Source organism: Mauremys reevesii, linkage group 2, assembly GCF_016161935.1.
Source record: "Mauremys reevesii isolate NIE-2019 linkage group 2, ASM1616193v1, whole genome shotgun sequence".
NCBI classification, from domain to species: domain Eukaryota; kingdom Metazoa; phylum Chordata; order Testudines; family Geoemydidae; genus Mauremys; species Mauremys reevesii.
In genome coordinates, this window is record NC_052624.1 from 70078246 (window position 1) to 70105779 (window position 27534).

The 27534-nt window shown below is 41.0% G+C and overlaps 1 protein-coding gene across 4 annotated transcripts in view; it reads left to right on the forward strand.

Annotated features, from left to right (window-relative positions):
- The window catches only part of LOC120396698 (ubiquitin-conjugating enzyme E2 E2), a 310840-nt gene that overhangs the window by 20896 nt on the left and 262410 nt on the right, over positions 1 to 27534 (forward strand). For 3 of the 4 annotated variants that reach the window (XM_039521735.1, XM_039521738.1, XM_039521737.1), the window contains exon 3: positions 59 to 109. The exons of the other annotated variant lie outside the window; for it this stretch is intronic. In XM_039521735.1, the coding sequence (XP_039377669.1) occupies positions 59 to 109 (51 nt within the window). The remainder of the gene's footprint in view (positions 1 to 58; positions 110 to 27534) is intronic. 4 annotated transcript variants of the gene reach the window in all.

A 27534-nucleotide genomic window follows, 5' to 3' on the forward strand; every position in this document is an offset into this window, starting at 1 on the left:
GGAGGAAATCCATTTAAGAAGAAGTATTCTTTATAACTTCTGTTTCTTTTCTCTTAAGAATTCAGAAAGAACTTGCAGAAATTACATTAGACCCTCCTCCAAACTGTAGGTAAGTTTACATGGATTTTATTAATTTGAAATGCATATGGAAATTACATAGAGGACCAGAGGTAAATTTCAGTTTTTCCTTCAAGGTAAATACTTACTTTGGTGATTTTTGACATAAAGGACTGTAGATACCATTGTTTGTAGATGCAAAAATTTGTTATCACTTAAATGATAGCAGTGGTGATAAGGAGAGGCTTGCTAAAATACAGCACTAATGAAATGTAGACGAAGTTATTAGATATAGGATAAAAGTCAGATCAGTAGCATTTTGTTTACAATCCTGGAAAATATCTTTTTGGTGACAGTTATTAGTGTGTTTGACGCTTTTCCTTACAAATTGATAACTTTGAGAAAAATGTTTAAGTACAAATATTGCAGATCTTGGTCTTTTTGCTTTTTTTAAATTTTATTTCAGAGAAAAGTTAATGAGGTGGAGTTGGCTAGCCGACATTTTTTTTTATGACTTTATGCTTTGCCTTTCTGTCAGTTATGTTTGTTTATAGTGAGTTAAAACTTGATTTAAAATTAGTAATGATGTAGGCAAAAAAACCCTGTTGTCTTGTAGCTCAGATTTTGTAAAGTAGTTTTCAGATGGCTGCTCCAGAATTCTTATCTGGCAGCTTGACATAACAGTCATATTGGAATTATGCCAGAGTTGTGCAGCAGTACTTAAAGGAGCTCCTGGAATAGTACGGCTTGCAATGAAAAGTCAGACTAAATGCAGATGGATAGTTCTCATCCAATTTTGCCAACTGATTTCCAGCATTGCATGTGGTAAGGGTCCATTCTCTCAAACTTTCTTTTTACAACACTATAGAAGTAGCTGATGGGATGCAGTTTTTATAATAAGAATGAGGAGTACTTATGGCACCTTAGAGACTAACAAATTTATTTGAGCGTAAGCTTTCGTGGGCTAAAGCCCACTTCATCAGATGCATGCAGTGGAAAATACAGTAGGAAGATTGATATTTTTGTGTGTGTGTGTATGTATATATGTGTATATGTATATACATACACACACACAGAACATGAAAAAATGGGTGTTGCCATACCAACTCTAATTAGACTAATTGAATAAGGTGGGCTATTATCAGCAGGAGGAAAAAAAACTTTTGTAGTGATAATCAGGATGGCCCATTTCAAACAGTTGACAAGAAGGTGTGAGTAACAGTAGGGGGAAAATTAGCATGGGGAAATATTTTAGTTTGTGTAATGACTCATCCACTCCCAGTCTTTATTCAAGCCTAATTTAATGGTGTCCATTTTGCAAATTAATTCCAGTTCTGCAGTTTCTCATTGGAGTCTGTTTTTGAAGTGTTTTTTGTTGAATAATTGCGACTTTTAGGTTTGTAATAGAGTGACCAAGGAGGTTGAAGTGTTCTCCAACTGGTTTTTTAATGTTGTAATTCTTGACATCTGATTTGTGTCCATTTATTCTTTCGTGTAGAGACTTTCTGGTTTGGTCAATGTACATGGCAGAGGGTCATTGCTGGCACATGATGGCAAATATCACATTGGTAGATGTGCAGGTGAATGAGCCTCTGATAGTGTGGCTGATGTGATTAGGTCCTATGATGAATCCAGTACATTTCGGTATCAAGTTAACTAAGGAACTGGTAGTAAAAATAACAGTCAGCTTTATTGTTTTGGTCGCTTGACAAAAGTATGTGTGTAAGAAAATATAAGAAGATTTGATATAGTTATGCTGGATCTCAGGATGTAATTCAGGTAGTTACATATGAAAACACTGTGCAGGGAAGTGGCCTTGCAATAATAGTGTTCAAAGAGTATTTCAGTCAATTAGGATGAACATTGCTTTGCTAGATAAAACATTTTAATAGCTAAGCTGTTCTGTCATGCTTATGACTGTGAGTCTTCAGTCACATCAAAGCTGTTTCAAATGGCAGGCCTTTACTTAGGTGTTGATGACTGATGCTTATTAGTGGACTGATTTGCTGAGGTAAATATAAAATTCCAGTTTATACAAAAATGCATAAATGAAGAAAGAGCACTTTGAACTGAATCTAAAAGGCATGCAATTTTTAGAACAGACACATTTGTTTTAGTGTTCTGAATCCTTTCTCTTATAACAAAGCAATCATTTTAGCACACTAGGTACTGCTATATATAATAATTTTTTTACGCAAGTGTAAAGTCATCACTAATGGGCTTAGTGGAAACCTCTTTTAGCAACTCGTGCAGAAAATGTGTGAACTGGGGATTTACTGTTCTCTGAATTTGTTGGACTAATGGCAAAGTACCATTGAAATCCAATATATGATGGAGGCAATCTGTCTTGCAAAATGAAAGAATTACATTTAACTTAGTGTCTGGTCCTTCAATGTAGTTTTTGAGGTAGCATTATTTCATGTTGTGATCTTGATAGATAATCATTTAGTAACTTTACTATTGGCAAATGTATTTTTATAGTCAATAAGAAATCACTTCATTTAGTTTTATACTGTGGTGACATAGTCTAGTGTGTTTTTTTTTTTCTAAACTTTACTTATTTTCTATTATATTTAAACATTACAAAATCAATATACCAGCCAGGGATGATTCCTCAATATGATGAAGAGAGAGGTTGTAATAGAGTATTTCTTATCCTGAAGTACTTGATTTTCTTGCAGAAACTCAGCTCATTCTTACAGAACATGTGCTAAAGATAAATATTGAATAGGATATAGATATCAGTTTTCCTCCAAATGGGTCTCAGATGGTTTTTATAAATAAACTGTTTGTACTAATTACCGCTCCAGTCCCAGTCCACATGCAGGTACACTCCCGTTGATTTTTCAATGGGAGTTTTACACACACACGGCAAGATTGGGCCATAGATGTGTGTACAAATTTTGTTTTTATTTTTTCTACCCCACCTCAATTCACATGCAGCCAGGTGTGAAGTGAAACTTGTCAACTATTTAACAAGGCATGAGAGCCATATCAAATAGCTTAGGATCTCGAAGTGTAGAATACTTTTATACAGCTGAAAATATAGTGATATATTAGGCTAAAATTACCTGAATTGGAATCTGGCTAGTATTTGTGGGGAATAGGACAGCCCTTTTCATATATGAAATGCCATGGGATCTTTGGCTCACCACAGATGGTCAGGACCTTGATTTTTATGTCACATCCAAAAACCCTCCGGTACAGTAGTGCCCCTTTATGCTATGGTAGGGTAGTGTCTCAGTATTAATCCAGGAGGAGGAGCACCACCAACCAAATTGCGAAGACCACGTCATCATTTGCAAGCCTAAACTTATTTAAACTTACATATCACTTTTATATAGCATATTTGTGAAAATCTGCTTGTTCTAGAGAAACATATGTTACTGACACATATGTGGGCCTGGATAATTAGCAGACAATCACTGTGGCAACTTGAAACATTTCTTTCCAAAACTGAGAAGTTTAGTCAATAGTTTTGTGCATATGAAAATCTGAGACAAATAGGAGTTAGTGATTTCAGATAGCTTTGTGAGTCATAGAAGTATAGAAAATTGCTTTCAAAACTGAAATTTCACAGTATATGAACTACTATGGCCTTTGGGTACTTTAGCAACAAGAAGTTTAAAATGAGTTATTTTGTGTGGTATAGTTTACTGCTTGTGAGCACTTACAAATTTAAATTTGTATTAGATTTTTTGCATGGGAATGTGTGATGTTCTATCCAGCAATCCTTACCCAGGGCAGAGTCCTTTTTATGTCAGAGAGAATTGTGCTGGTGAGAACATGGGTATAGATAAGCTCCTGCATGTACACATCAGACAAATAAGCAATGGATTCCAGAGATCCTGTAAAGGTGGATTTAAGAGTATATGAAACCTAAGTTCCATGCTTTAGTAGGTGTTGTGTATTCTATATTCAATGGGCTTTGGTTCAGTCCTATGGAAAGAATCCTACTCACCTTAATAAACTTTGGATCATGCCCTACGTGTGTGTGTGTGTAATATACCAAATGTCATGGGTAGTAACAGAAGCCAAGTTGGGGAGAGGGGAAAGTGTGCCATCATTACCATTTACAAAGAACAGTACCTCATGAAGAATCTGGTGTATTGCCTTGTCAGTACCAACAACTGAAAGTTTCTTTTGGGCCCTTGTTCTCCCTTTGATCATTGAGCAGACTGCGCATTACTGTCAAGGCAAGTTGTGTAAGTAGAACAGAAAGAATATGGATCTCTGTCTTTTAGAGGCCTAAACACTTTAAAGATTTCATTACAAAGTTTGAATACTTAAAAACAAACAAACAAAAAAAAAACAACAACCAAGTGTGTGTGGGGGAAATCTCTACAATTTGGCTATTTTTTCCCTAAAGATAAATCTTAATTCCTGGTAATACTGCCTGCAATAGATATTGTAACAAGCTAGGGCAGTGCTCAAACTTCTCACACATTAAATTTAAGATTTTATATATCTGTTGTATAGAAAACAAACACAATCCCTGCCTTTTAGACCAGTGGCTCTCAAACTTTTTTTACTGGTGACCCCTTTCACATAGCAAGCCTCTGAGTGTGGACTCCCCCCCTCCCCCATAAATTAAAAAAACTTTTTATATATTTAACACCATTATAAACACTGGAGGTGAATTGGGGTTTGGGGTGGAGCTTGACAGCTTGTGATTCCCCCATGTAATAACCTCACAACCCCCTGAGGGGTCCTGAACCCCAGTTTGAGAACCCCTGATTTATACCTTCTCTTAGTAGGACAGCGTCTCATGCAACACCTCTTTCCTATTCCTGATCATGTAGATCACCTACCCCTCCCCCCGGCAATAGAATAACATCTCTGTGGCAACTACAGCAGTTGTTTACATGGAAAAGTAATATTAGGAAAGTATTTATTGTATTTTTAGCTTTTTTCCTCAATATGAATTTGGTAGCTAGAAACAAGGAGGAGAGGTCCAGCGCAAAGTAACTAGCTGGCTCTCTGTGGACCATGGTTTGGGAACCAGTGCTCAACAATTTCCCATTTAAATCAGATCAGTGTCCAATAACTTTCCCCACTCTGAAGTGACCCCTTATGACAACTGTGTTGGTGTATGTCACAATCCCTTCATTTTCCTATACATTTTATCTCCTGTCCTTTTTCTGTTTTCTCTTGTCATTTTTTTAAGCTTTCCAGTATTCTATGGGCTGTGCTTTAAACTAACTTGCTATGCAGCCTGTTGGATAAATGCTTTCTGTTTCAAAACAATTGAGTTGAAACCCTAAATGTGTACTTATTAAAATGTATATCTACTTTAAACCTCCATAGATTCCAAGGCCAGAGGGGATCATTATGATTATTTAGTCTGACCTCTTGTATAACACGTCATAGAACTTCCCCAAAATAATTCCAAGAGCACATTGTTTAGAAAAACATCCAGTCTTGATTTAAAAATTGTCAGTGATGGAGAGTCCACTGGGATTCTTAGGAAATTGTTCCAGTGATTACTTATTCACCTGTTAAATTTATTCCTTATTTCTGGTCTTAATTTGTCTAGCTTCCAGCTATTGGACTGTTATACATTTCTTTGCTAGATTGAAGAACCCATTATTAAATATTTTTTCCCCATGTAGGTACTTATAGACTGTAATCAAGTCACCCACTAACCTTCACTTTGTTTAATCTAAATAGATTGAGATCTTTGAGTCATCACTATAAAGCATGTTTTGTAATATTTTCATTGTTCTCATGGCTCTTCTCTGAACCTGCTCCAATTTATCAACATCCTTCTTGAATTGTGGACACCAGAACTAGACGTATTCCAGCAGCAGTTATACCAGTGCCAAGAATAGAGATAAATTAACTTTTTCTACTCCTACTCAAGTTTCCTCTGTTTACGCATCTCAGGATCTCGTTAGCTCTTTTGTTCAGAGTGTCATATTGGGAACCCATGTTCAGCTGATTATCCACCACTGCCCCCAAATATTTTTCAGAATCACTTCTTCCCGGGTTAGAGTCTCCAATCGTGTAAGTATGGCCTAGATTCTTTGTTCCTAGATATTTACACTTAGCCCTATTGAAACGCATATTGTTGGCTTGCGACAAGTTTACCAAGTGATCTAGATCACTCTGAATCAGTGACCTCTTCATTATTTACCATTTCCCCTAGTTTTTGTCATCTGCAAAAGTTTTCAGTGATCTAGTTTCCATAAACCCATGTTCTTTTGTGTTAATAACATTACCCTCTTTTAGTTCTTTATTAATCAGGTTCCATTGTTTTGCCCAGGATTGATGTCAGGCATTCAGGTCTGTAATTATCTTGGTCATTCTGTTTACTCGTTTTAAAAAATAGTACAATATTAGCTTTATTCCAATCTTCTGGAACTCCCTCAGTATTCCAAGACCTGAAAATCAACATTAATGGTCCAGCAAGCTCCTCATCCAGCTCTTTAAAACTCTTAGTTGAAAGTTGTCTGGACTTGCTGATTTTAAAAATGGTCTAACTTCAGTAGCTTCAGTTTAACATCCTTTAGTGATACTGGTAGAATTGCCATAAGATGGGACTATCGCATCTGTATTTGGAGAGAGAACAGAAATAGATTTTTGGCTACTTCAGCCTCATCTGGATTATTGTTAAGACTACCATTTCCCTCAAGTAATGGACCAGTACCATTATCAGGATTCTTGCATCCGACGAAGTGGGTATTCACTCACGAAAGCTCATGCTCCAATATGTCTGTTAGTCTATAAGGTGCCACAGGCCTCTTTGCTGCTTTTACAGATCCAGACTAACACAGCTACCCCTCTGATACAGGATTCTTTTTGTTCATAATATATTTTTTTAAACTTCTTGTTGTCCTTAATTCTACTAGCCATAGATTTCTACTTGTGTGCCTTGGTTTCCCTTATCAATTTTTTTACAGTTAAATTTCTGTTTTATATTCATTATTATCAATTCCCCCCTTTCTTCCATTTGTTAAATATTGTTTTTTATAGCTGGCTTCCCTTCACTTCTAAACCAGGTCAGTTTTTTAACCGGCACTATTTGCTTTCTCAGTTGTGGCTTTTTGGGCATCTAGTAAAGAGTTCTTTAATGATTACCATGATTCTATTTTTTTTTCTGACTAAATTCTTCCTCCCATCTGATTTGGCTTATACTCGCTGTCTACTTTGTGAAATTGGCCCTGTTAAAGCTCCAAATACATGTTACTGGTCTGCACATTGTACATACCGCTTGTGCATTATAAATGTGATCAAGTCACGATCACTTGTACTTAAGCTGCCTTTTAATTTTTAGTTCTGTGATCAATTCCTCTTCATTAGACCTTTTCTTAACAGATAAAGAATTCCCTTATGTTGGTTGCAATGTTTTTTGAGTTGGGAAATCGTCATCTATAATGTTTAGAAATTCCAAGTATGTTTTAGTATTGGCAGCAAGAGACCTCCAGCATGTCACTCAAATTGAAGTCCCCGTGATAACACAGCTTTTCCCCCCACACTAGTGTGAATTGTGACATTATGTATATGTGTACACATTTTTTTGTTACTTTTCTGAGTGTGTTTATCTTGTGGCTATACCTATCTGAAAATGGCCGGGTAAATCTGAAATTCTTTTGAGGAAGTGCTATCACATTATTTTCTGATTCTTTTGTGCTCTGTTCAGCCTAGATTTGCCTTGTTTTTGCTGGTCGAGTAGGACTACTAGCCTACTCCCAGGGTATTCTCACCCCCTGGCTTGTTATACTCCTGTTCAAGACTACTTTGTCCCCATAGGCCGTTACAAACTGCCCAGTCCACTGAACTTTTGAATTTGTTGTTTGGAGATGGATACTCAGTGTGATTCCTCCTCTCTTCTGACTTACCTTCCCAACCCAGTAGGGTGAGGTTCCTCTTTGTCCAACAGTCAGAGGAAACTTTAAAGAGGTGGTATTGCCAGAATATGATGTTTTCTTGTTTGATGATTCCCTTATAAAACTTGGGAAGAGATGGGGTAAGTTGTGCTGAAGATTGGCCTCTCCCACAACAGCGGTAGAGGTGGCTTTCCTGATTGAAAGGAGTCTTCCTCTTTTCTTGCTGACAGTCATGTGACTTGAGAGATGTGCAGTGATGCCCATGTCCAGCAGGAAAATCCCTCCTGCTCTCTCCCCATCTCCCAATCTCCCCCCACCAAAAAAACCCCAACAAAAATCTTAAAATTAAAGGTTGGTCACTTTTATTTTAATTTAAAATAAATAGCTATCAGAAATTTTGATCAGTTGGTTTTTTATTATTATTAATTATTATTATTTATTATTTGTTTGGGTTGTGGTAAAGGGGAATTGATCCAGTCACGGGGTTGTGGGAATGTCAGTGGTATTGGTGTGTGAGAGATGCAAACCAGACCCAGAATAGGGAATTGTGGTTCACAAGAGGCTAGGAGTTTATTTAAATGAACTTCTCTTCCTCTGAGCAGCTCCATTGCCTTCTGCTACAGATGTACTCCCCCTCTCATCCCATTTGATCTTGCACAGGGGATTTACTTCCTGCCTGAATGGGCTTACCCTGCTGTGCAGTCACTTCTGTGTAGCCTCCTAGAGAATGCGTACCTCACAAGAGTACAGATAATTTCTTCTGGCCAGGCTTCTAAGAATTTAATTCAACCAACATCAGTTAATCAGAAGCATATAGTGGAGGATGGTGATATTAAAGCACAGAGCCCTGTAGGTGTAAGATGGCTCTTAGTGTCTTGCATTATAGAATTCACAATTTTTATTTGTACTAGTTAGTACACATTACTAGTGCTTTCTGCATCTTTTAATATTTTTTCTCTGCATGTTTCTGTTTCAAAATGCAGTAAAAGATGTGTTCCCCAAAAACACACACAATACCATCCCAGAGTAATCACTTAATTTATAACAGTAGCTATGGTACATTTTATCCCTGTTAATTTGCCTGGTTTTATAACTGGTGGTTTCAGATTTATTACTTAAAATACCTTGGGTGGAAAGTGTCAAATTACTTTCTAATATGTAATCTTTTAATTCCTTCAGCTATTTTCTTTTTTGAAAAAGAAATTTAGGATAGCATCTTCTGTTTTCTTTTTAAGGTCTGAAGTATTTAGCTGTAATGCAAACTGAAGATTAATCAGTTTAAAACATTTTCTTCAAACAAATAGCTGTTATGTTTGTTTTTCCCTGTAAATATCACTCTTTTAGTGCTGCTTCTCTCTGGCCTGCTTCGAAGGGGAAAGTGCCATTTCTCTCTGGCAGCTGGCTGCACCTGAAGCACGGGCCACATTCTGAAAGGGGCTTTAGAGCTGCAGGCCAGGGCCCCTGGGCCCCCTTAGCCCAGGGCCCTGCAGCCCCTAAAGCCCCTGTGTTTGGGGTGGCCCTGCCAGCCCGGAATGGAATGGGGGAGGGCTCCCAGAATCGCGTCCATGGGGGCAGTGCCGTGCTGCGCAGAGCCACCTGCACACCCCCTGCACCAAACAGGAGCTGCCCCAGGTAAGTGCTCTGCACCTCCTGCCTGCCCCATCCCTGAGCCTCCTCCCACACCCCACACTGAGTGCCTTCCCTCACCCTAACTCCCTCCCAGACCCCTGCACCCCACCCTGAGCACCCTCCCGCACCCGAACTCCCTCCCAGATGCCACACCCCCACCTTGCCCCTGATGAATGGTAGGAGCCCTCCCCCTCCACCTTGCCCCTCCCTGGCTTCAGGCCTAGCACTTGGAGATTAAAGAAGCCTTGGGCTGGCTCTGTGTGTGTGTGGGGGGGGGGGGCGGGAAAGACTGACCATGGGGCCTCCCTGACCATCGGGCCCTGGGTAGTAACCCACCCATCGGGCAACCCCCCCCACCCCAAAGTGATAACTCCTCCATGCCCTGCAACCCTCACTTCTGCAGTGCTACTGGTGACGGCACTGAAGGCAGCACCTCTGCCAGCAGCAGCTCAGAAGTGAGGATGAGAGTTCCGTGATCGCCTATGATAGCTTGTGACCCCCTTTTGGGTTGGTACCCCCATGGTTACAACACCATAAAATTTCAGATGTAAACATCTGAAACTGTGAAATTGACTATTTTTAAAATCCTGATTGAAATTGACCAAAATGGACTGTGAATTTGGAAGGGCCCTACCCAAAACTTTTGTGCATTTAAAAAAACAAACAAAAAATGCACAAGCAAAAAAACCCAAAAAACCCAACCCCACAAGCCTGCACAGCACTATTTGATGTGTGCAATCTATGACAGAAGCATGGAGCCTGCAGAGCTCTACACTGTTTTCTTGAATGTTACAAATACAGAACACACGATTCTTCTGGTATTTGTGGAGCCACAGGAGGTACCACAACTGTGGATGTGAGGATGTCTTCAAAGACAGTTTGCTGAGGAACATAGCAAAAAACAGGTCAGGTTTGTTGGTAGTTGTAGTTGTAGATGGTGAAATGCTGCTTCTGAGCTTGAGAAATGAGCATTGATTGGTGGGATCACATTGTAATTCAGGTTTGGGATGATGAGCACTGGTTGAAGAACTTTCAGATGTTAAAGGACATATCTTGGATCTGTGTGCTGAACTTGTTCCAGACCTCCAGCACATGGGCGCCAGACAGAGAGTGGCATTGACAGTGGCAAAGCAAATAACAGTTCCAATTATACTCTGCAAGCTTGTGATGCTGGATTGCTACTGATCAGTGGGAAATCATTTTGGAGTTGGAATATCCACAGTGGGGGCCGCTGTCATGCAAGTGTCTTGGGCCACTAATTGTTGCCTGCATGGAGAATGTGTAGGAAACAGGGATGTATTTGGGGCAGTGGGGTTTCCAAACTGCAGTGGAGGAATAGACGGCATGCAAATCCCTGTTTTGGCATCAGACCACCTTGCTAGGTGTAAATCAACATAGTATGCCAATAGATAGGGCTACTTTTCCATGGTTATGCTATTATTGATGGCTTACTGCGGGGGTGCTTCGCCCATATCAATGTGGACTGGTCAGCAAAGATGCATGATGTTTGCATCTTGAAGAACACTGGACTGTGCAGAAAACTGCAAGCAGGGGCATTCTTTCCTGATTGGCGGATTACCCATTGATGATATTGAAATACCATTAGTGATTCTGGGGGAACCATCCTACCCCTGGCACTCCGCTGGCTCATGAAACCATACACTGGACACCCTGACAATACCAAGGAAAATTCAGTTACAGGCTCAGCAGGTGCAGAATGACTGTTGAATATGCTTTTGATAGATTGAAGGGATGCTTGAGGTGGTTACTCACTAGACTGGATCTTAGTGAGAAAAATATTCCATGGATTTGCCTCCTGTGTCTTGCATAATATCTTGTGAGGCCGAGGGAGGGAAAAGCTGCTGCAAGGGTGGAGTGGCTGTCTGCTGACTTTGAACATCCAGACACCAAGGCTATTGCAAGAGTGCAATGTGGAGCTATGAGGTTAAGGGAGGCTTTGAAAGAGCACTTTAGCAATCAGTCACAGTATTGTTCTCTGGGCCTGGAGTTTTGGGTGCTGCTAAGAATTGTCATGCTCACGGTATGCTTATAAATATGACTAGGTGTTTTCATGAAGCTATGAATTCTGTATTGCTTGGTGTGCATTTACACATACTGTTTGTTTTGACTACTGCTATGCAGAATGAATAGCAGTAAAAGATAATTCAATTATCCAAAAATAGAACTTTACTGAGGTGGGAAAAATGGTGAAGAAAAGCAATCTGCAAAATAACCCCCAGGCAATGTGTTATACTACATTTTAACAGGGTGGAAATTTAAAATAAAAGGATATAAACATATATGTCCATTTTAGTGTATAAATGTAGTTCATTGTGGTTACACATACAAGTACTCCTGTTCTTTTTGCAGATACAGACTAACACGGCTGCTACTCTGAAACATACACCTGTGAGAACCACGATTGGTTTATGTGAAGCTGTGGTATGTTGGGTGGTGTAGCGAGCAGTGACCATGAAGTTCTCCAAGGAGCGCAAAGGGGAGAAGGTCTGGGACTTTAGGGCCTCTAGGTCAACCAGGGTCTGCAGTATTTGAGTTTGTTGCCCATGAAGACCCATAATGCCCTTGTGCATTTCCTTCTAAATGTTCTGCTGGTGCTCCTGGGCCTTTTTCCTGTCCTCTGTCTTTCTCCCCACTGTTGGCCATATTGACCCTCCAAGCCCTTTGTTCATGGTTCAGTGCATCTCTGGCTTGCGGGATCTCAGAGAACATGTTCTCTTTCTGCTCCGCGGGGTCAGGCATCTGCAGCTCGAGAAAGGACACTCCTCAGGGCTGCCATGACAGAAGCTGCTGATAAAAAGATGTATCATTGGGTTTACAGTCGCAATGGAAAAGGAAAGACAGGTTTCAAAACTCCCTTCTCTTCTTCCCAGAAACACTTTTTACAAGAAATGTTTATTGATGTTTCTGCTTTGGAATGCCTCCGCCCAGCATCGCACTCCAGCCCTAGCGAATATGGCCCACATGGGGGAAGGATTTTCTGTTGCATGAAGCTATAGATTTTCAGTCTCTATTCCATTGGAATAGGCATAGGGCAAGGGCACTGAATGTTCGGCACTGTTTTTCCAGAGGGCATAGATTTTAGCTGATATCCCACTCCTGAGGGTCACAAAGACACCGAACACTGTTGCTACCGGTGTTCTGAGCCTCTGTGCCACTAGCTTTTTCACTGCAGTGGTGCCAGCTGAACTAATCAGAGTGTTGTGGGAAAGTGTCCTCCTGCAGAGGAAGAAATAAGGCAGCTTGTGTGTGTGTGGAGCCAGCCTGGTCAGTTGGGCAGTTGCACCCAACAAAAGTGAGCTGTTAGGTGTGCTCAACAAGTTGGGCAATTAGGAAAAGACGTTTCAAAAATACGCTGTTTTAAACAGAGATATGTAGCTTCTAGTTTCTGTGATTCCCTTGGCAGTGGAGTTGAATATTGTGAACAGAGCAGTCTGACAGAGGAAGTGGTGTATTGTGGGAGAGTTGCTGGAGGACAATTAGGGTCAACACATCATGCAGTGTTTACACTCGCACTGTTGAGCTTAGTAGGTTGACTTTGGCGACTGTAATGGGGTGCTTAGGTTGACTGGAGATAAATTTGAGTGTAGGCACGTGTGCAAATAGGTTATACAAGGTGACTTAATATCAACCTAATTTTGTAGTGTAGACCAGGCCTTAGTGTGGATTGTATATCATAAAGCTGTTGTATCTTTTGTTACTCCCTCATTACGCCTCTTCAAGAAAAACCTCAGATGAATATGGTAAATAAACAATAGGTACTTCTCAGGAAGGCAAACAAAGCAAACTTGTAAAAGCAGCAGAGTCCGGTGGCACCTTATAGACTAACAAACGTCCGATGAAGTGGGTATTCACCCACGAAAGCTCATGCTCCAATACGTCTTTGCTGCTTTTACAGATCCAGACTAACATGGCTACCCCTCTGATACAAAGCAAACTTGGTATCTCTAGGCCACATAATTGTGTAGTTATCTTGAGACAAAAGACACAAATGCACAACTTGTTAATACCACTTATTTTGCTTTAGAAGTTTTCCCCATGCTTTTTTTAAAAAGAAAGTCTGGCCTGGGATGTGATGTAGTACCGTATTTTCCGGCGTATAAGGCGACTGGGCGTATAAGTCGACCCCCTAATTTTACAGTTAAAACATAGGTTTTGGCCTATACTCGCCGTATAAGACGACCCCCCCCCCTTCCGAGGGGGGGAGCCCAGAGCCTTTTAAATCCCAGCCGCAGCCGGGAATCAGAGGGCTCTGGGCTGCCCGCTGCGGCGGGGAGCCCAGAGCCTTTGAAATCCCAGCCGCGGCCGGGAGTCAGAGGGCTCTGGGCTGGCCGCTGCGGCGGGGAGCCCAGAGCCTTTGAAATCCCAGCCGCGGCCGGGAGTCAGAGGGCTCTGGGCTGGCCGCTGCGGCGGGGAGCCCAGAGCCTTTTAAATCCCAGCCGCGGCTGGGAATCAGAGGGCTCTGGGCTGCCCACTGTTTATACCCGGCGTATAAGACGACCCCCGATTTTTGGGGGTTGTTTTTTAGTATAGAAAGTCATCTTATACGCCGGAAAATACGGTATGTAGAATTCCAGGAAGATAGGTTTCTTTGTTGTGGAACTCTGATGGAGGAAGGTTGTTTGAACTGAACCCCCTGCCTTTAATGGGTAGTTAGCATTGTTCTAAACTGTAGAGTGGTTACTACAGCTTCATAAGTGTTCATGCTGGTATTAGCAGTATATTTAGACTTGTGTATACTACTAGTCGTCTAGTAAATGTTAGGAGAAAAAAATGAAACCTACTTCCTCTGGCTCTGCTTATAAGGTTGGCAGTATAATTGGATAAGTAGTTTTTAAATAAACCATAGTTACTCTTCTGGACTTAAAACATCAGTGCCTTGTTTATGCAGAAATAAGGGATGAAAACCCTCTTCCCATAGCTTTTTTTTTAGTAGCATTGTCCAAATTCACTCTATGTAGCTATGATAGGGCACCTTTGACATTATTAGACTTGCACTCTTGTTATGATAAGCTAGGAAAAATAGAGGGAAAAACTATCTGTCTTATTAGGGCCAGTCAGTACCTTTCATCTATGGATATTGGTTCAAGTCTTTTCTCAGAACAAACATGAAAACAAATTGTGCTAAATTATGCTGGGGGCCCCTACAGCCCCTTCTTGGAAGGCGCAAAGGTGGCTTTAAGATGCCTCCACTCCTCACCTCCTAGGTCTTGATTTCTGTTCTGTGCCTCTTATAGCACTGCATGGAACCTCACTGCAAGGGCCAAATTCTGCTTCAAATTCAGTGGGACCACACGTGTACATCTGAGAGCAGAGTTTGAACTGAGTGCTTACTTTCATATTTTAAAAGCCGTTTCTTTCTAGGAAAAGCCTACAAGAACGTCTGAAATAATTTTGTATGTGCATATGTGAATGAATGGGTGTGTTGCACCTGTCAGTCATAAAATGAAGGAAATCTTACTTTATGAAAATGTAAAAAAACATTTTCCTCCTCCTGCTCAGACCTTGCATACCAAGCTTCAGTACCAAGGTAATTGTTATTGCAGTTATAAATCCCTAAACATTTATTTTAAAAATCAGAAAACTAGGCACTATATTCAACCATAGCATCCCTAAGACAATGCTATAACTTTTGAATTATTCCTGAAATACGTTAAACATGTGTTTACAGTAATAGTGAGAATGTATCGCCTATTTTCCATAGTGCTTTGGAAGAAAAGTGGCAGTTCAGAAACAAGAATTTCATGAACTAATAAAGATGTATACTTTTCAGTATCTCAGAAATTAAATAGAAATCAGATCTTTACTGTTTTCCTTGTGTAAACTGATGTGCAGTAATATTTATTTGTGCTGTACTTACACATTTGCAGCTTTGTTACAAGATTTTGAGGGTATCTAATTGGCCACAGCTTTGAATCACATCTTAACACATACCAAATGTTGCTAATTACAGTTAAGATATCTCCTTGAAATAATCTTTATATTCACTTACTCTGACAATTTTTTCACTCGTTTATATGCCTTTAATTTTTCATGCTAACAGTTCTTACAGCGCTTTAATTTATTTTTGTTTCAAAGCTGTGGAATTGGATTAAATGGGCCTCTTTAAACACTTCCATGTTGGTTGGCAAGGAGCCAGTTACTGTATATCAGCTATCTTAATAGAAACCATGCTTGGCAATGCCTCACATATGGCAGCTCTTGTTTGTGTGGTATGGCATGATGTGTCTTAAATATTACCTCTTATACTGTAGTTAAATTTATGCCAGAAACTGAAGTTTCCTCTGATTAACGTTAACAAAATGGTAATGAGCCAATTGTTTCTGTTTTGGGGGTAAGGGGGGAATCTATCATTAAATACATAATTTAATGTCTGCTGTGCACAAAGCACTATTTATGTGGCCTTTATTAACTTGAGATCCTTACTGTGACAGTAGTGAAGGCTACAGATGAGTGATGACATGCTTTCTGAACACTCTTGGCTCTTAATACTGTAAATATTATGGAGGCACAGATCATGGCTCCATAGTTCAGATTAAAATGAGTTTTGCACTTAAATCAGGGGATTCAATTACTTTTATGTAAGGAAAAAGTATATTTTCAGAACAGCAACAGTTACTATTTGAGTACTGAATGAACTTGAGAATTTGCAAGTAAATTCATTATTTGTTTTGAGTTAAATTTTAATCGGTCCCTAAAGAAACTTGGAACTCTGTATCAGACATTTTTGTTCGGGGTAACCTCAGTTTAGGTGTTGTCTTTTTATACAAACTTGCAGAGGCAACTCCTCAGTAGAACTGGTGCAGTAGGTCTGTGGCACTTTAAAATAAGTTTTAAGGAATAATGATCATGCTTTCCATTATGCTTCATAACTAAAAGTTTCTCCATCAGCACAGGCTGAAAAACATGGTTCTTCCGGGAAACTTCCTTCTATTGACTAGGTGCATCCAGCTCCAGCTCTGGTAGGTGCACTTTCTGGCCAAGTGTACCAGTTCAGCAGTCCATCATGGCTTCGCATTACTGTGGTTTGCCGTGCTCTTCATAATCTTTATGCACAGCATTGATAACACTAGAATCCAAGTGGGTCTGTAGACATCTCCCGTGGGCTTTCAATCTGCCAAAAGCACATCCAACAACCATTCTACACCTGCTTAGAGTGTAATTAAACCTTCTTCTGCCACGGCATCTCATCTTCAGGGTAAGATTTCATAAACCAAGGCAAAAGAGGGTAAGCATGGTAACTCCATTTTTGACAGTGTCATTTCTTGAGAATAGTCCTAGCTGGTCCATGAATGTAGGTTTCCGATTGGCAAAAAACCCTGGTGGTATGAATTTTCCCAATGCAGTCCATGTGGACACTTTTATAAATTAACCTCTGTAGTCCACAAGGGCCAGCATATGTTCTCAAGAGCTCCTTGAGGAGGGCAAACTCTGGGCAGGTGAGTCTCATCAATGGCCTAAGTGCAGTTGGGAATCCCTATTTGAGGGATGGGCAACTTCTTTGGCCCGAAGGCCACATCGGGGTTGCGCAACTGTATGGAGGCCTGGGTAGGGATGGCTGTGCCTTGCCAAACAGCCTGGCCCCTGCCACCGTCCAACCCCTCCCACTTCTCGCCCCCTGACTTCCCCCCTCAGAACCCTCAACCGATCCAACCCCCCCTACTCCTTCTCCCCTGACCACCCCATCCAGAGATTCACTCCCCCACCCAACCCCCCTGCTCTGTCCCCTGACTGCCCTGACCCCTATTCACACCCCCACCCCCTGACAGCCCCCCCCGGGACTCCCACCCCTTATCCAACCGCCCTCTGCTCCTCGTCCCCTGACCGGCCCCCCCAGAACCTCTGCCCCATCCAACTGCCACCCTCCTCCCTGACTGTCCCCCAGAACCCACCGCTCCTTAACCCAACCTTCCCATCCCCTTACCAGCAGCAGGAGCTCACAGCCATGACACCCAGTCAGAGCCAGCTGCGCTCCCCACGCTGCCTGTGGGAACAGTGGGCCAGAGCATGGCGGCGTGGCTGCAGCGGAGGGGGGGTCAGCAGGGGAGGGGCCGGGGACAAGGCTCCCCAGCCGGGAGCTCAGGGGCCAGGCAGGACGGTCCCGCGGGCCATAGTTTGCCCACATCTGCCCTATTCTCTCAAAGCCAGCAATTATGTCAGGAATATCTTTTATATCCACTACTTTGGGATAATCCACATTTCTGACTGTGGTAAAAATGGTGCTGAAGGTTTCTGAGGCCATCAGATTTCCAGCACCAAACTGTGACAGTCTGGGGAAGCCAGCTTCCAGACGGTTATAGGAACTCACTTTTGGTTGAGCACGACTGTCCTCATGCAGGTGTTTATGCTGGAGGGAAGGGGCAAGCTGTTCACAAAACTTCAGAAATGCAGCTTTCTTCATGCTAAAGTTTTGGACCCACTGCTGGCCTTCCCAGATTTGCAAGATGAAGTTGTTCCATCCAGTCTGTACTTGTAGCCCTGCTCCAGAAGTGCTGGTCATGCAGAGTGGCATGAGCAGCATCAACCAGTTTGTCTTCCATGTCTGTCGTCGTCCTCCTACTCCTCCTCCTCCTCCTCCTCAGTCATAAGCTCTGTCAAGTGCTTTTGGTGGGTCAGAAAACATTGCTGAAAAGTCCACCAGCGACTCACAGAAGCTCTACCCATTTCTCGAAATAGAAGTGAAAGCGCAAGCAAGAGAAGTTGTTCATATGGTGCTTCCATATTGCTGGGAGAGAAGCTTGCAGACCAAAATTACTGCTCAGCAGGATGTATTGGATGTCTGTTCAAACTTCCCATAATGTGCAGGATGGGCAGCTAAGTTTTCCTATGCTGCACCACAGTCAAAGGGCTAGAATGGCCACATTTTCAAGAGGGTGCTAGGAAGTCTGGGATATGGTTGGTTTGAGTTGGGTCTGTATGCAGCAGTGTGGATGCCAGAGCCCTGGGTTTGACCGCAGGGTAGAAAATTCTTAACCTAGGGTTGACAATCGGTGAAGACAGTCAAGTCCTGGGTTATCTAACCAAGGGTCCGCTGACTTGTGTCCCACTAATTCTGGGCTTACATTGCAGTGTAGACATCTTCTGTTTTCAGTGGTACTGATATTATAGACTGACATTTGCTTTCAACCTTAATGCCATATTAGCATAGTTTGGGTCTGGGAATACTACAAAATACAATAATACTGGCTTATTAAATGTACTAAATGACTGTGTTCTCTTTAACTAGGTGATTTTCTTTAGCATTTAAAAATGGATTGATGGAATATATACAGCAGTTTTGAGAGAGACTCACTGTAAATAAATGTTTGATACTTGTTCTACATGCACATTTAACTTTTTTATTTATTAATTACCATTGTATATTTAACAGTGGATGGCATTGGTTAAATATTGTTGGGGTGGGAGAACTGTTAATGCAGTTAATGAAGTCTGAATTTGGCCCTGTAAATTTATACAGATTTATTAGCCAAACTAATATTGGTAGTTACTGGTGTTTCAACATTAGTGCCTGGTGTGTTCTCTAAAATGTATGACAAGTCACAATTAGATTATTTATTGAATAAAGTGGCTGACTTACCATTTGAGTACTATATAAGGCTTTAGCCATGACCTGTGCTGGAATGGTGCAGGGGCGTCTTGCTGCAGCAGGAGTTCCCCAGGACAAATACTATTTCATTTCAGTCAAAATTCCTCTTGTGAGTACACAGTGCATCTGTCACCCAAGAAGAAAAAGCAGCATATGCTGTCCTCTATGAAAGTGCAGTTCTGCTGGCTGGTTGAGGTGTAAGGAACCCTGGCTCTAAGCCACCACTGGTGATAGTCCAGAGCAAAAGTTCTGAACTCAAGTCACTTTGTTGCTGGCATCTGTGTGGGGAAAAGCAGATTCTTCATCTTGCCTTTCCCTATCCTGGAGTACTTGTGTAGGGTTTGCCACAGCTTGCCTCAAAGGAAGTAGCTAGCCCTGGAAAACAATTAGCTGATTGTCTTATTTATATTTTGTTTTGTTGTGGATAAAATAAAACCTATCTGTTGTCAAAAATATTTCTAAAAGAGGGTTCGCTTCACTGCCACATCTTATTCACAGGAATGTCCTGTCTGTAGTAAAACACTTGGATACACAGTGCACATGTCACAAAAATGAATTGTCATGTCGGAAATGGTTGTAAACATTTTCACAATCACTTGTCATTGCAAGTTTAAAGGTGGGATGTTTTTAGAGAAGACCTTTTTTTCTTTGCCTCTCTTGCTGTAAGAGGAAAAAGCACCTTTTGAATATAGAATGTAAACTGATATAATTAAAAGCACTTTTTGAATATAGAGTTTAAATTGTGGGCAGAACTATGTAATCCTGTTTGCCTGTGTACATTCCCAAAGAATCTGTCACCCTAGTGTATAGGTACTGATACAAGAAGCTTATTTTGAGTTTTATCATGCACAACTGAATGCAAGATTATCAATTTGAAACATAACATTCCAGAAACAAAATCAGTAAGCCATGAGTAGTATTATGGGTGGGGAAACTAATGCAATTTATGCACGCATCTCCATTGAAGCAACAGTCAACTTAAAAATCACATTTCCACCAGAAAATGTTTCAGTATAAATCATACTTGAATGCAGATCAAGTATAATGACCTGCTCCATGAGAGAGATTTGATTAATAAAACACACTAATTTTCAGTGCTTTGCATTTGTATGTAATAGTTTTGGGGAGCCAGATGTACAGCTTCACAAGCACAAAACAGAGTGGGTGTAGAATGCTGCATTTAAGATGTTCTATAACAGCCTTTGTTGCTCCTTACTGAATCCCAAATAGCTGAAGGATGATAGCTATCTCAATTTCAGTAGAATCTTTGATTTAAATGATGATGATGATTTTATTCTGTTGCCAGTACAGAGCACTTGGCAGACTGGTATCAAGGTTAATTGTCACTCTGAGTAGTGAAGCACAGTCTGTCAATCCATGCTCAGCTCAGGAGGATAACTAGTTATTCAGGTAGTATGTAGATGAACACAAAATATGGTGTGTGCATATATACAGAAACAAAATATCTACATTTTATTTTTATTCTTTTAACTAGAAAATTAAGTTATCACCATATATAAATATTTTTAATGGACATTGTAGTAATATGACAAACATTCATAGTGCTACAGGAAATGGGATTCTCCCAGAATGACCTCAGGGGAAGCGATTGCTTTAAGCTTCAGTTCCTTATGGCAACAAAAACTAGTTTCTTTATCATGTCTGTGCCTGCTTTTAGCAGTTATACTATTCTATTATACATGATTCTCTTCTCATAGTGTGAACAAATCTCACTGACTCATTAATGATTTTTATAATTTATGCTAAAACTTGCAAATCATTTGGATTATTTTGCATTCTTTATGTATATTTCACACATTCATTGTGAAGTTCACTTTTTGATTCTAGAACCAAAACACTATATCACTGTTAAAACCTACTATAAACAACCAAACATATATCAAAACTATATATATATATATATATATATATATATATATATATATATATATATATATATATATATATATACACACACACACACACACACACACACACACACACACACACACACACACACACACACACAAATACTCTCCATTATATTGGGTTGGTTTCCTGTAACCTTGGTAACTGCACAGCATTCTGAGGGATTGGGTATGACTCTTTGACTTCTTGGTGGTGTATAGCCAGAATGCAGTTGTACTGTTTGTCAGTCTGGAGTTGATTGCCCTAAATTTACAGATCCTCTGTAGCCTAGGGCCTTCAAATTAAAACTTTATCAAGTAGTTCTTCCTCTTAAAGTATTTCAATTTAAAAGGATGCAGCAGCTTTGTTCCTCTTGCGGCCAGTCTGGAAGGTTTATTTTTTAAATTGGTATGAAAATTATAATGTTGCAGGGGTCTCTCTTAGCCTTGGGGATTGCTGATTTGATTTATTTTGAAGTGGTGGTGTCTGTACTTAGCTACTCATGCAGCTGTTTCCCTTCCACGCAACCACAATGACTTTATTCACATGAAGGCTTTTGTTTGTATGTCTGAAATATTAGCAGCAGCAAGAAAATTGTCAGTCAAGGGTGATTTTTTTGTTAAATGTAAAAGTGATGTCCTGATTGGGCCAACCTGGTGTAACTGCAGTGAATCCAGTGGAATTACACTAAGCGTGAATGTGGCCCAAGATACTTTCACAAAGTATGTAAAGGGAAAAATTCTAGAACAGTTTTAAGATTTCAGAAATGAAAGATAAATCACTAGTTTAATGTAAACATGTTTTATACAGCCTTTTTAAACAAAAAATACTTTCCTGTAATCTGTCTAGCTTGCTAGTGAAGTTGACTTCGTGGGAAGGCAATTTATTAGCGACTTAGTCTATTATCTTCTGTGTCTTTCCTCAGCTAATTTAATTCATTTGTGATATACTCCCGCAGCCAAGGAATTAAAAAATAGGGGTTTTTTTGTACTGCTAAACATTTTCATACAAACTTGTAAAGCTTTTACACTCTGTATGGCTTTAGTAGCTTTAACCAAACGAAATGGAAAAGGGCCAACTTATAATTGTTGGTGCAGTAGTATAATCAACCATACATGGTTTGTTTGTTATAGCTCAGCATTAGAACAATGTTTCAAAGGGAAAACATGCAGAGATGATTAGTAAATAACACAGTACCATAGTGTTATGAGGTTGCCCAACGATAGCAGTGATCTAGTGGGAATATTCATGTGAGTGCTTAAATATATACTTACATTTTTCTTATCCTAATGAGTACTGATAATGTCTAATTTTAGTAGCCATTTATGCAGAGATGCTATAAAGAAATAGAACTTTTGGTTGAATAAATGACTGTTGTAGAGGTGTAATGAGCACCATCTGGTAGTTTGCTCCAGATTGCTTTGAGCTTACATAATACAAATTTGCAATACTGAGAAAAGGTGAACCAAGCCTACTATAAAGACATATTTTCATTAACATTTTGAGTCCAATGTGTATCAAAGGTATATTTCATAGCATTCTTCAGGTTTCATAATACAATAGCTACAATTGGCCAAATTTTACAAATTGTGCATTTCCTTTGTATTGTTCAAAGGAAGAAATGGAGTTAAAAATGGCAATATAGCGTGATAAGTGATGTAGAGAAGAACCAGTACTAAACATAGAGATGCAGAAAAGTAGTCTGTACTAATTGTTGTAAATGGAAAAAGTCATAGGCTGCCAGGTCGATCCAATTCTTTTCTAAAATTAGGTCTGGGGCATGCTGTTCAAAACTGGTGTTCTTGATCAATTACCACAAAACTGCCAAAACAGCTGATTCATAATATTATGCTGTTGTAAATCTATGCAGTTGAAAATAGTCACATGTTCCTTTTTTTCCCTCTTTTTGAGGTAGGGTTAGATCTTGTTAATATCCTTTAATATTTGGCTGAAAGAGTAATGTTTGGTGGCATAACTCTGTGTTGGACCTCCCTGGATAAAGATGATTTACTCATTGGACTTAGTGGTTGGCTGGGGACTAGTGATCATGACTAAGGATATGATTTTGTCACGGATTCCGTGACTTTAATGGACATCTGTGATTTTTATGTTTTTGGCCTCAGCCCCTCTGCTGCAGTGTGGCTGGAGCAGCTCTCATCCCCCTGGGCCTGAAACAGTGGGGCTGGAGTGATGGTCAGCCCCTCCGTCCCTGCCCACACACAGGTTGTGGGCTTTCATGAATTTTTGTTTATTGCTCGTCTCAGAAAGGTTGCTTTGATGGAAAAATTCCTGAGACAAAATCTTAACCTTGATCATGTCCTGATGAAATTCAGCATGGGCAAATACAACCAGTTTTTTATTTATATATAATATAATAAAATGTGTTTCAAGAGGAAAATCATGAGCAAAATTGACTGGGAGAGAACTTAGAAAAAGTTGGAATAAAAACGGGCATTCAATAAGAAGAGTTTATCAGATGGTCAAAAAAAGGGACAACTTTAGCTAAAATCCTTTCTTGGTTCAGTGGTATAGTGAAGGCAGCAATTAGAAATAAAAAAGGCAATATATAACTGTTGCGCACAGCCCTGGAAGAGCTCCACTTACAGTAGCCTGATGAGTGTGCAGCATTTGGATTACAGTGGCTAAACCCATGTTCCCTTAAGCTTCCCTTGGACTAAGTAGGTTGTAGTTCTCTCTCCCTCTTCCCCCCTGCCCCTTGTCCTCTCTGGTGCATTTCCTGGGCACAAGCTTTGTCTGTTACCCCTTTCATGGAAACAGCTGTCCTAGGCCCCAGGACCAATGCTGACATGAAAATGCCCATTTCCCCATTAGCTTAAGCCAGAGGTGAAAGTAAGCTGGTACGGAGGACCGGTAAGAAAAGGTGCAGTAGCTACCAGCAAGAGAGCATTCTCTCCCTCTCTGACTCTGCCTCCTGGCTCCAGCAAAATTGAGGGTTCGGGAGCCCAACTCCACGAATGTTCGGGGCCGGGTCTCCCGCTACCCCCACCGGCTGCGCCCCCCTTGCGCCTCCCCGAGTGTGCCCTGGCCCGCCTTTGCTGCCCCCATGCACCTCCCTGGGTCCTGGAGCAAAGCGTTTGTCTCTCCCTGTCCCCTGCAGCTCCATGCTGCCTGCCTGCATTAACTGCCGCCACAGGGTCCTAGTGACCTCTTCCACTGCTGCCATTCCCCCTCGGACCCTTTCATTTTCCAGTGGGACCCTCCACCGGTACAGCCCCCCCGCCCGCAGTCACTGCTCTTGCCCCACGCTGGGCAAGGGGCATTCCCAGTGAAGCTACAGTGAGAGGCAGCAGCAGGGGAGGAGGCGCACATGTGATGGCAGCCACCACCCCCCCCCGGCATGGCACCCACCACAGGGGAGGCAAGGGGGATTCCTGGACCTGAGAGGGGCCCTAGGAGCATGTGCAGTGATGGGGAGGGGTGAGTGTGCTGCCAGGAATGAGGGGGAGAAGGGGGTCCCTACCCCAGGGCTCCAGCAGCAGGGCTCCAGAGACGATTTAAAGGGAACTGGAAGGTAACAGCAGCCGGAGCCCCGGGCCCTGCTGCTGGAGCCCTGGGGCTCAGTTGGCAATTTAAAGGGCCTGGGGCTCTGCTGCGGTAGCAGTAGCTAGAACCTCGGGCCCTTTAAATCCCCCCATTTAAATTGCACCTGAACCTCAGGGCTCCCAGCCACCTCTGCAGCTGGGAGCTCAGGGGGTGATCTAAAGGGCTTGGGGCTCTCAGCTGCTGCTACTACAGCTCTAGCCCCGGGCCCTTTAAATCCTGATTTAAAGGGCCTGGGGATTTAAAGGCTCCATCTCTTCCGGTGGAGGCCACGCCCCTCCTCAGGATTCCAGAGTATTGGCAAGTCCTTTGTTATTTTCACCCCTGGCTTAAGCACACTTTTTCCCAGAGTTCTATCTTGTGGAGTTTACAGTTTAATTCATGAGACAAATGGAAAGTGAAGCAAACAGATGCAAAAGCAAGGCTTAGAAAAGGCTTCTAAACAAAATTACTCCGCACAGAAGATACAGATACAGACAAAAATAATAACCCTACATGCGTTTTTCCTGCTTCTGTTTCCTCACAACTCTGGAGCATTCTCTGGACTTACATCAGAGTCCTCTGAGGACTCAAGATCCCTCCCTGCCTGTACGTGACTTCTCCTCCTCTAAATCATGGAGTAAGACTTTCTCCCAGGTCATCTAGCTTCCATTTTCCTTGCCTATTCTGTAGGTAAACAAGACCTCAGTCTCTGCTATGAAAGCATGCCATCTCTTCTAGGAAGCTTCCTATGTGTCTCTGGGAATCCCTCTGAATTCCTCAACTTCTTAGCCTTTGTGTTTTTTTAAAAGGTCTGTACTAACACCTGTTTTCTTTGTGCTGCTGTGTGGGGATTTTTCACTATCCAAACTCCACCCCTCTGCAGAGAACTGAAATCCATCAGCCATCATATTATTCTGTCTGGTCCACGTCTATTCAATAGTTAGTGGCCCTTAACAACTGTCTTTCTCAAAGACAGATTGTAGGCGCCACTCCTCTGCTATTTCTCACAAGTATGACACTGGGCCAGAAAGGGTTAAGCAACTTGCAGACTAAATGACCCAAATTCTACCATTTAAAGACATGCAGATGCTCCCCGGGTTACACAAGACCTGACTTACGCAAATTCGCACTTATGGAAAAAATTCCATAAACCAGAAATAGGATTTTCGAGTTGTGGAAATTTTTGCATAATGTACAGTATACATTTTGGACTGACACAAAATTCGAGTTATGCAAGGATTTCTGGAATGGAACAATTGCGTAAGTTGGGGGCCATCTGTATTAGAAAAGTATATAAATGTTAATTAGGGCTATTCTTTATAAATAGCTAACAAAGCCATGTTACACTAGAACTTTGAAATGTTAACTTGTATTGTTAGAGAATTGGAAGAAGATAGTGATTGTATTTACCTATACCTTGTTAGAGGTTAACAATGTAACCAGTTTCAGAGGGGTAGCCGTGTTAGTCTGTATCAGCAAAAACAACGAGGAGTCCTTGTGGCCCCTTAGAGACTAACACATTTATTTGGGCATAAGCTTTCATGGACTATAACCCACTTCATCAGATGCATGGAGTGAAAAATACAGTCGGCAGGTATAAATATACAGCACATGAAACAAGATGATTCCTGTCACTATATTCTACTGATTCAGAGATCAAAAGGGGATATTAACATTAAGATGCTAATTGGGTGTAATAATATCATTGTCTATATTTCTCTTTGAAGTTTGTAGTAAACTGTCTATGAACTGATTAATGGATAATTACCTTATGCTGATAAATGCAACTAATTACCTGTGTACATTTAGGAAATTGGAGGTTTTACTTCAAAGCCACAATGCTTCACCCAAGGAATACCTGCTGTCAAGAGGCTATCAATAGGAGAGCCCACCAGAGATCTATAAAAACTCTAGGGCCCTAATTCTGTATCTCAGATCTGCTTAAGCTTGGTCAAGGGAAGCTTGAGTTGCAAGACTGAGGTCTCCAGCGCCAGACTGGATTACCCTGCTAATTCTCATGGAAGAATCTGAAGAAGTTCTATGTATAGATTGCCTTTTTGGACTGCAATCTGTTGAACTGATTCTGCAAAAGAACTTTTTGCAACTCAGCAGCTCATCATCTCTACTATGAAACTGACCTAAGAACTCTATTCATATCCGTATGTGTGGTGATCTTTTAACCGTAATACTCTTTTTTTAAAATAAATCTTAGATTAGTTAATTAATACACGCTTGCAGCCAATTCTTAAGTAACATCTGAAGTATTCATTGTCCTGGTGAGTAATATGTCCGATCTCCTGGGATTGGTGAAACTTTATATATGATGAACAAGATTTTCAGTAATTCTCCTCATATTGGACTTGGCTATCTGGGTGGGAGCCCAAGGCTGGATTGCTTTAAGGCAGCTGTGGTTTTGGCTTCTGGGTAACCAGTAAGTTATTGTAAAAGCTGTTTTGTTGCTGACTTGGTGAATCTAATGATTAGAATAACCACCGGTTTTGGGGATCGGCTGCCCCATTCTTTACAGTTTGCCCTAATTGAGCAATATCAAACCCCTCCACCCCCCAAGGTGCCAACAGTCATAACAAGGACTGTGAGGCAGTAGATAGTGAAACAGACAAGACATAAGAAAAATAAAATCAAATTAGAATTCCCAAGTTTTACACAGATTCCACAAATCCTCACAATCATAAATGGAAAATAGATAATCGGCATAAATTAGAAGTTGCTATGAAGTGTAGAAAATAGATATGGGAAGCTAAAGACATCAGGGAAAATCCATGGCTAAGGACAAGGAGGGTTATGTTTTGGTAGGAACAAAAGAAATCCTGGCATAGGCCCATTACTAGATGGAAATGGTAAAATTGTTAATGATACAGAACAGGCAAAGTAGTCAATAAATTTCTGTTTTCAAAGAAGTAGGATGATGTGCTTGTGTCACATGAGGATGTTGAAATACTTTCC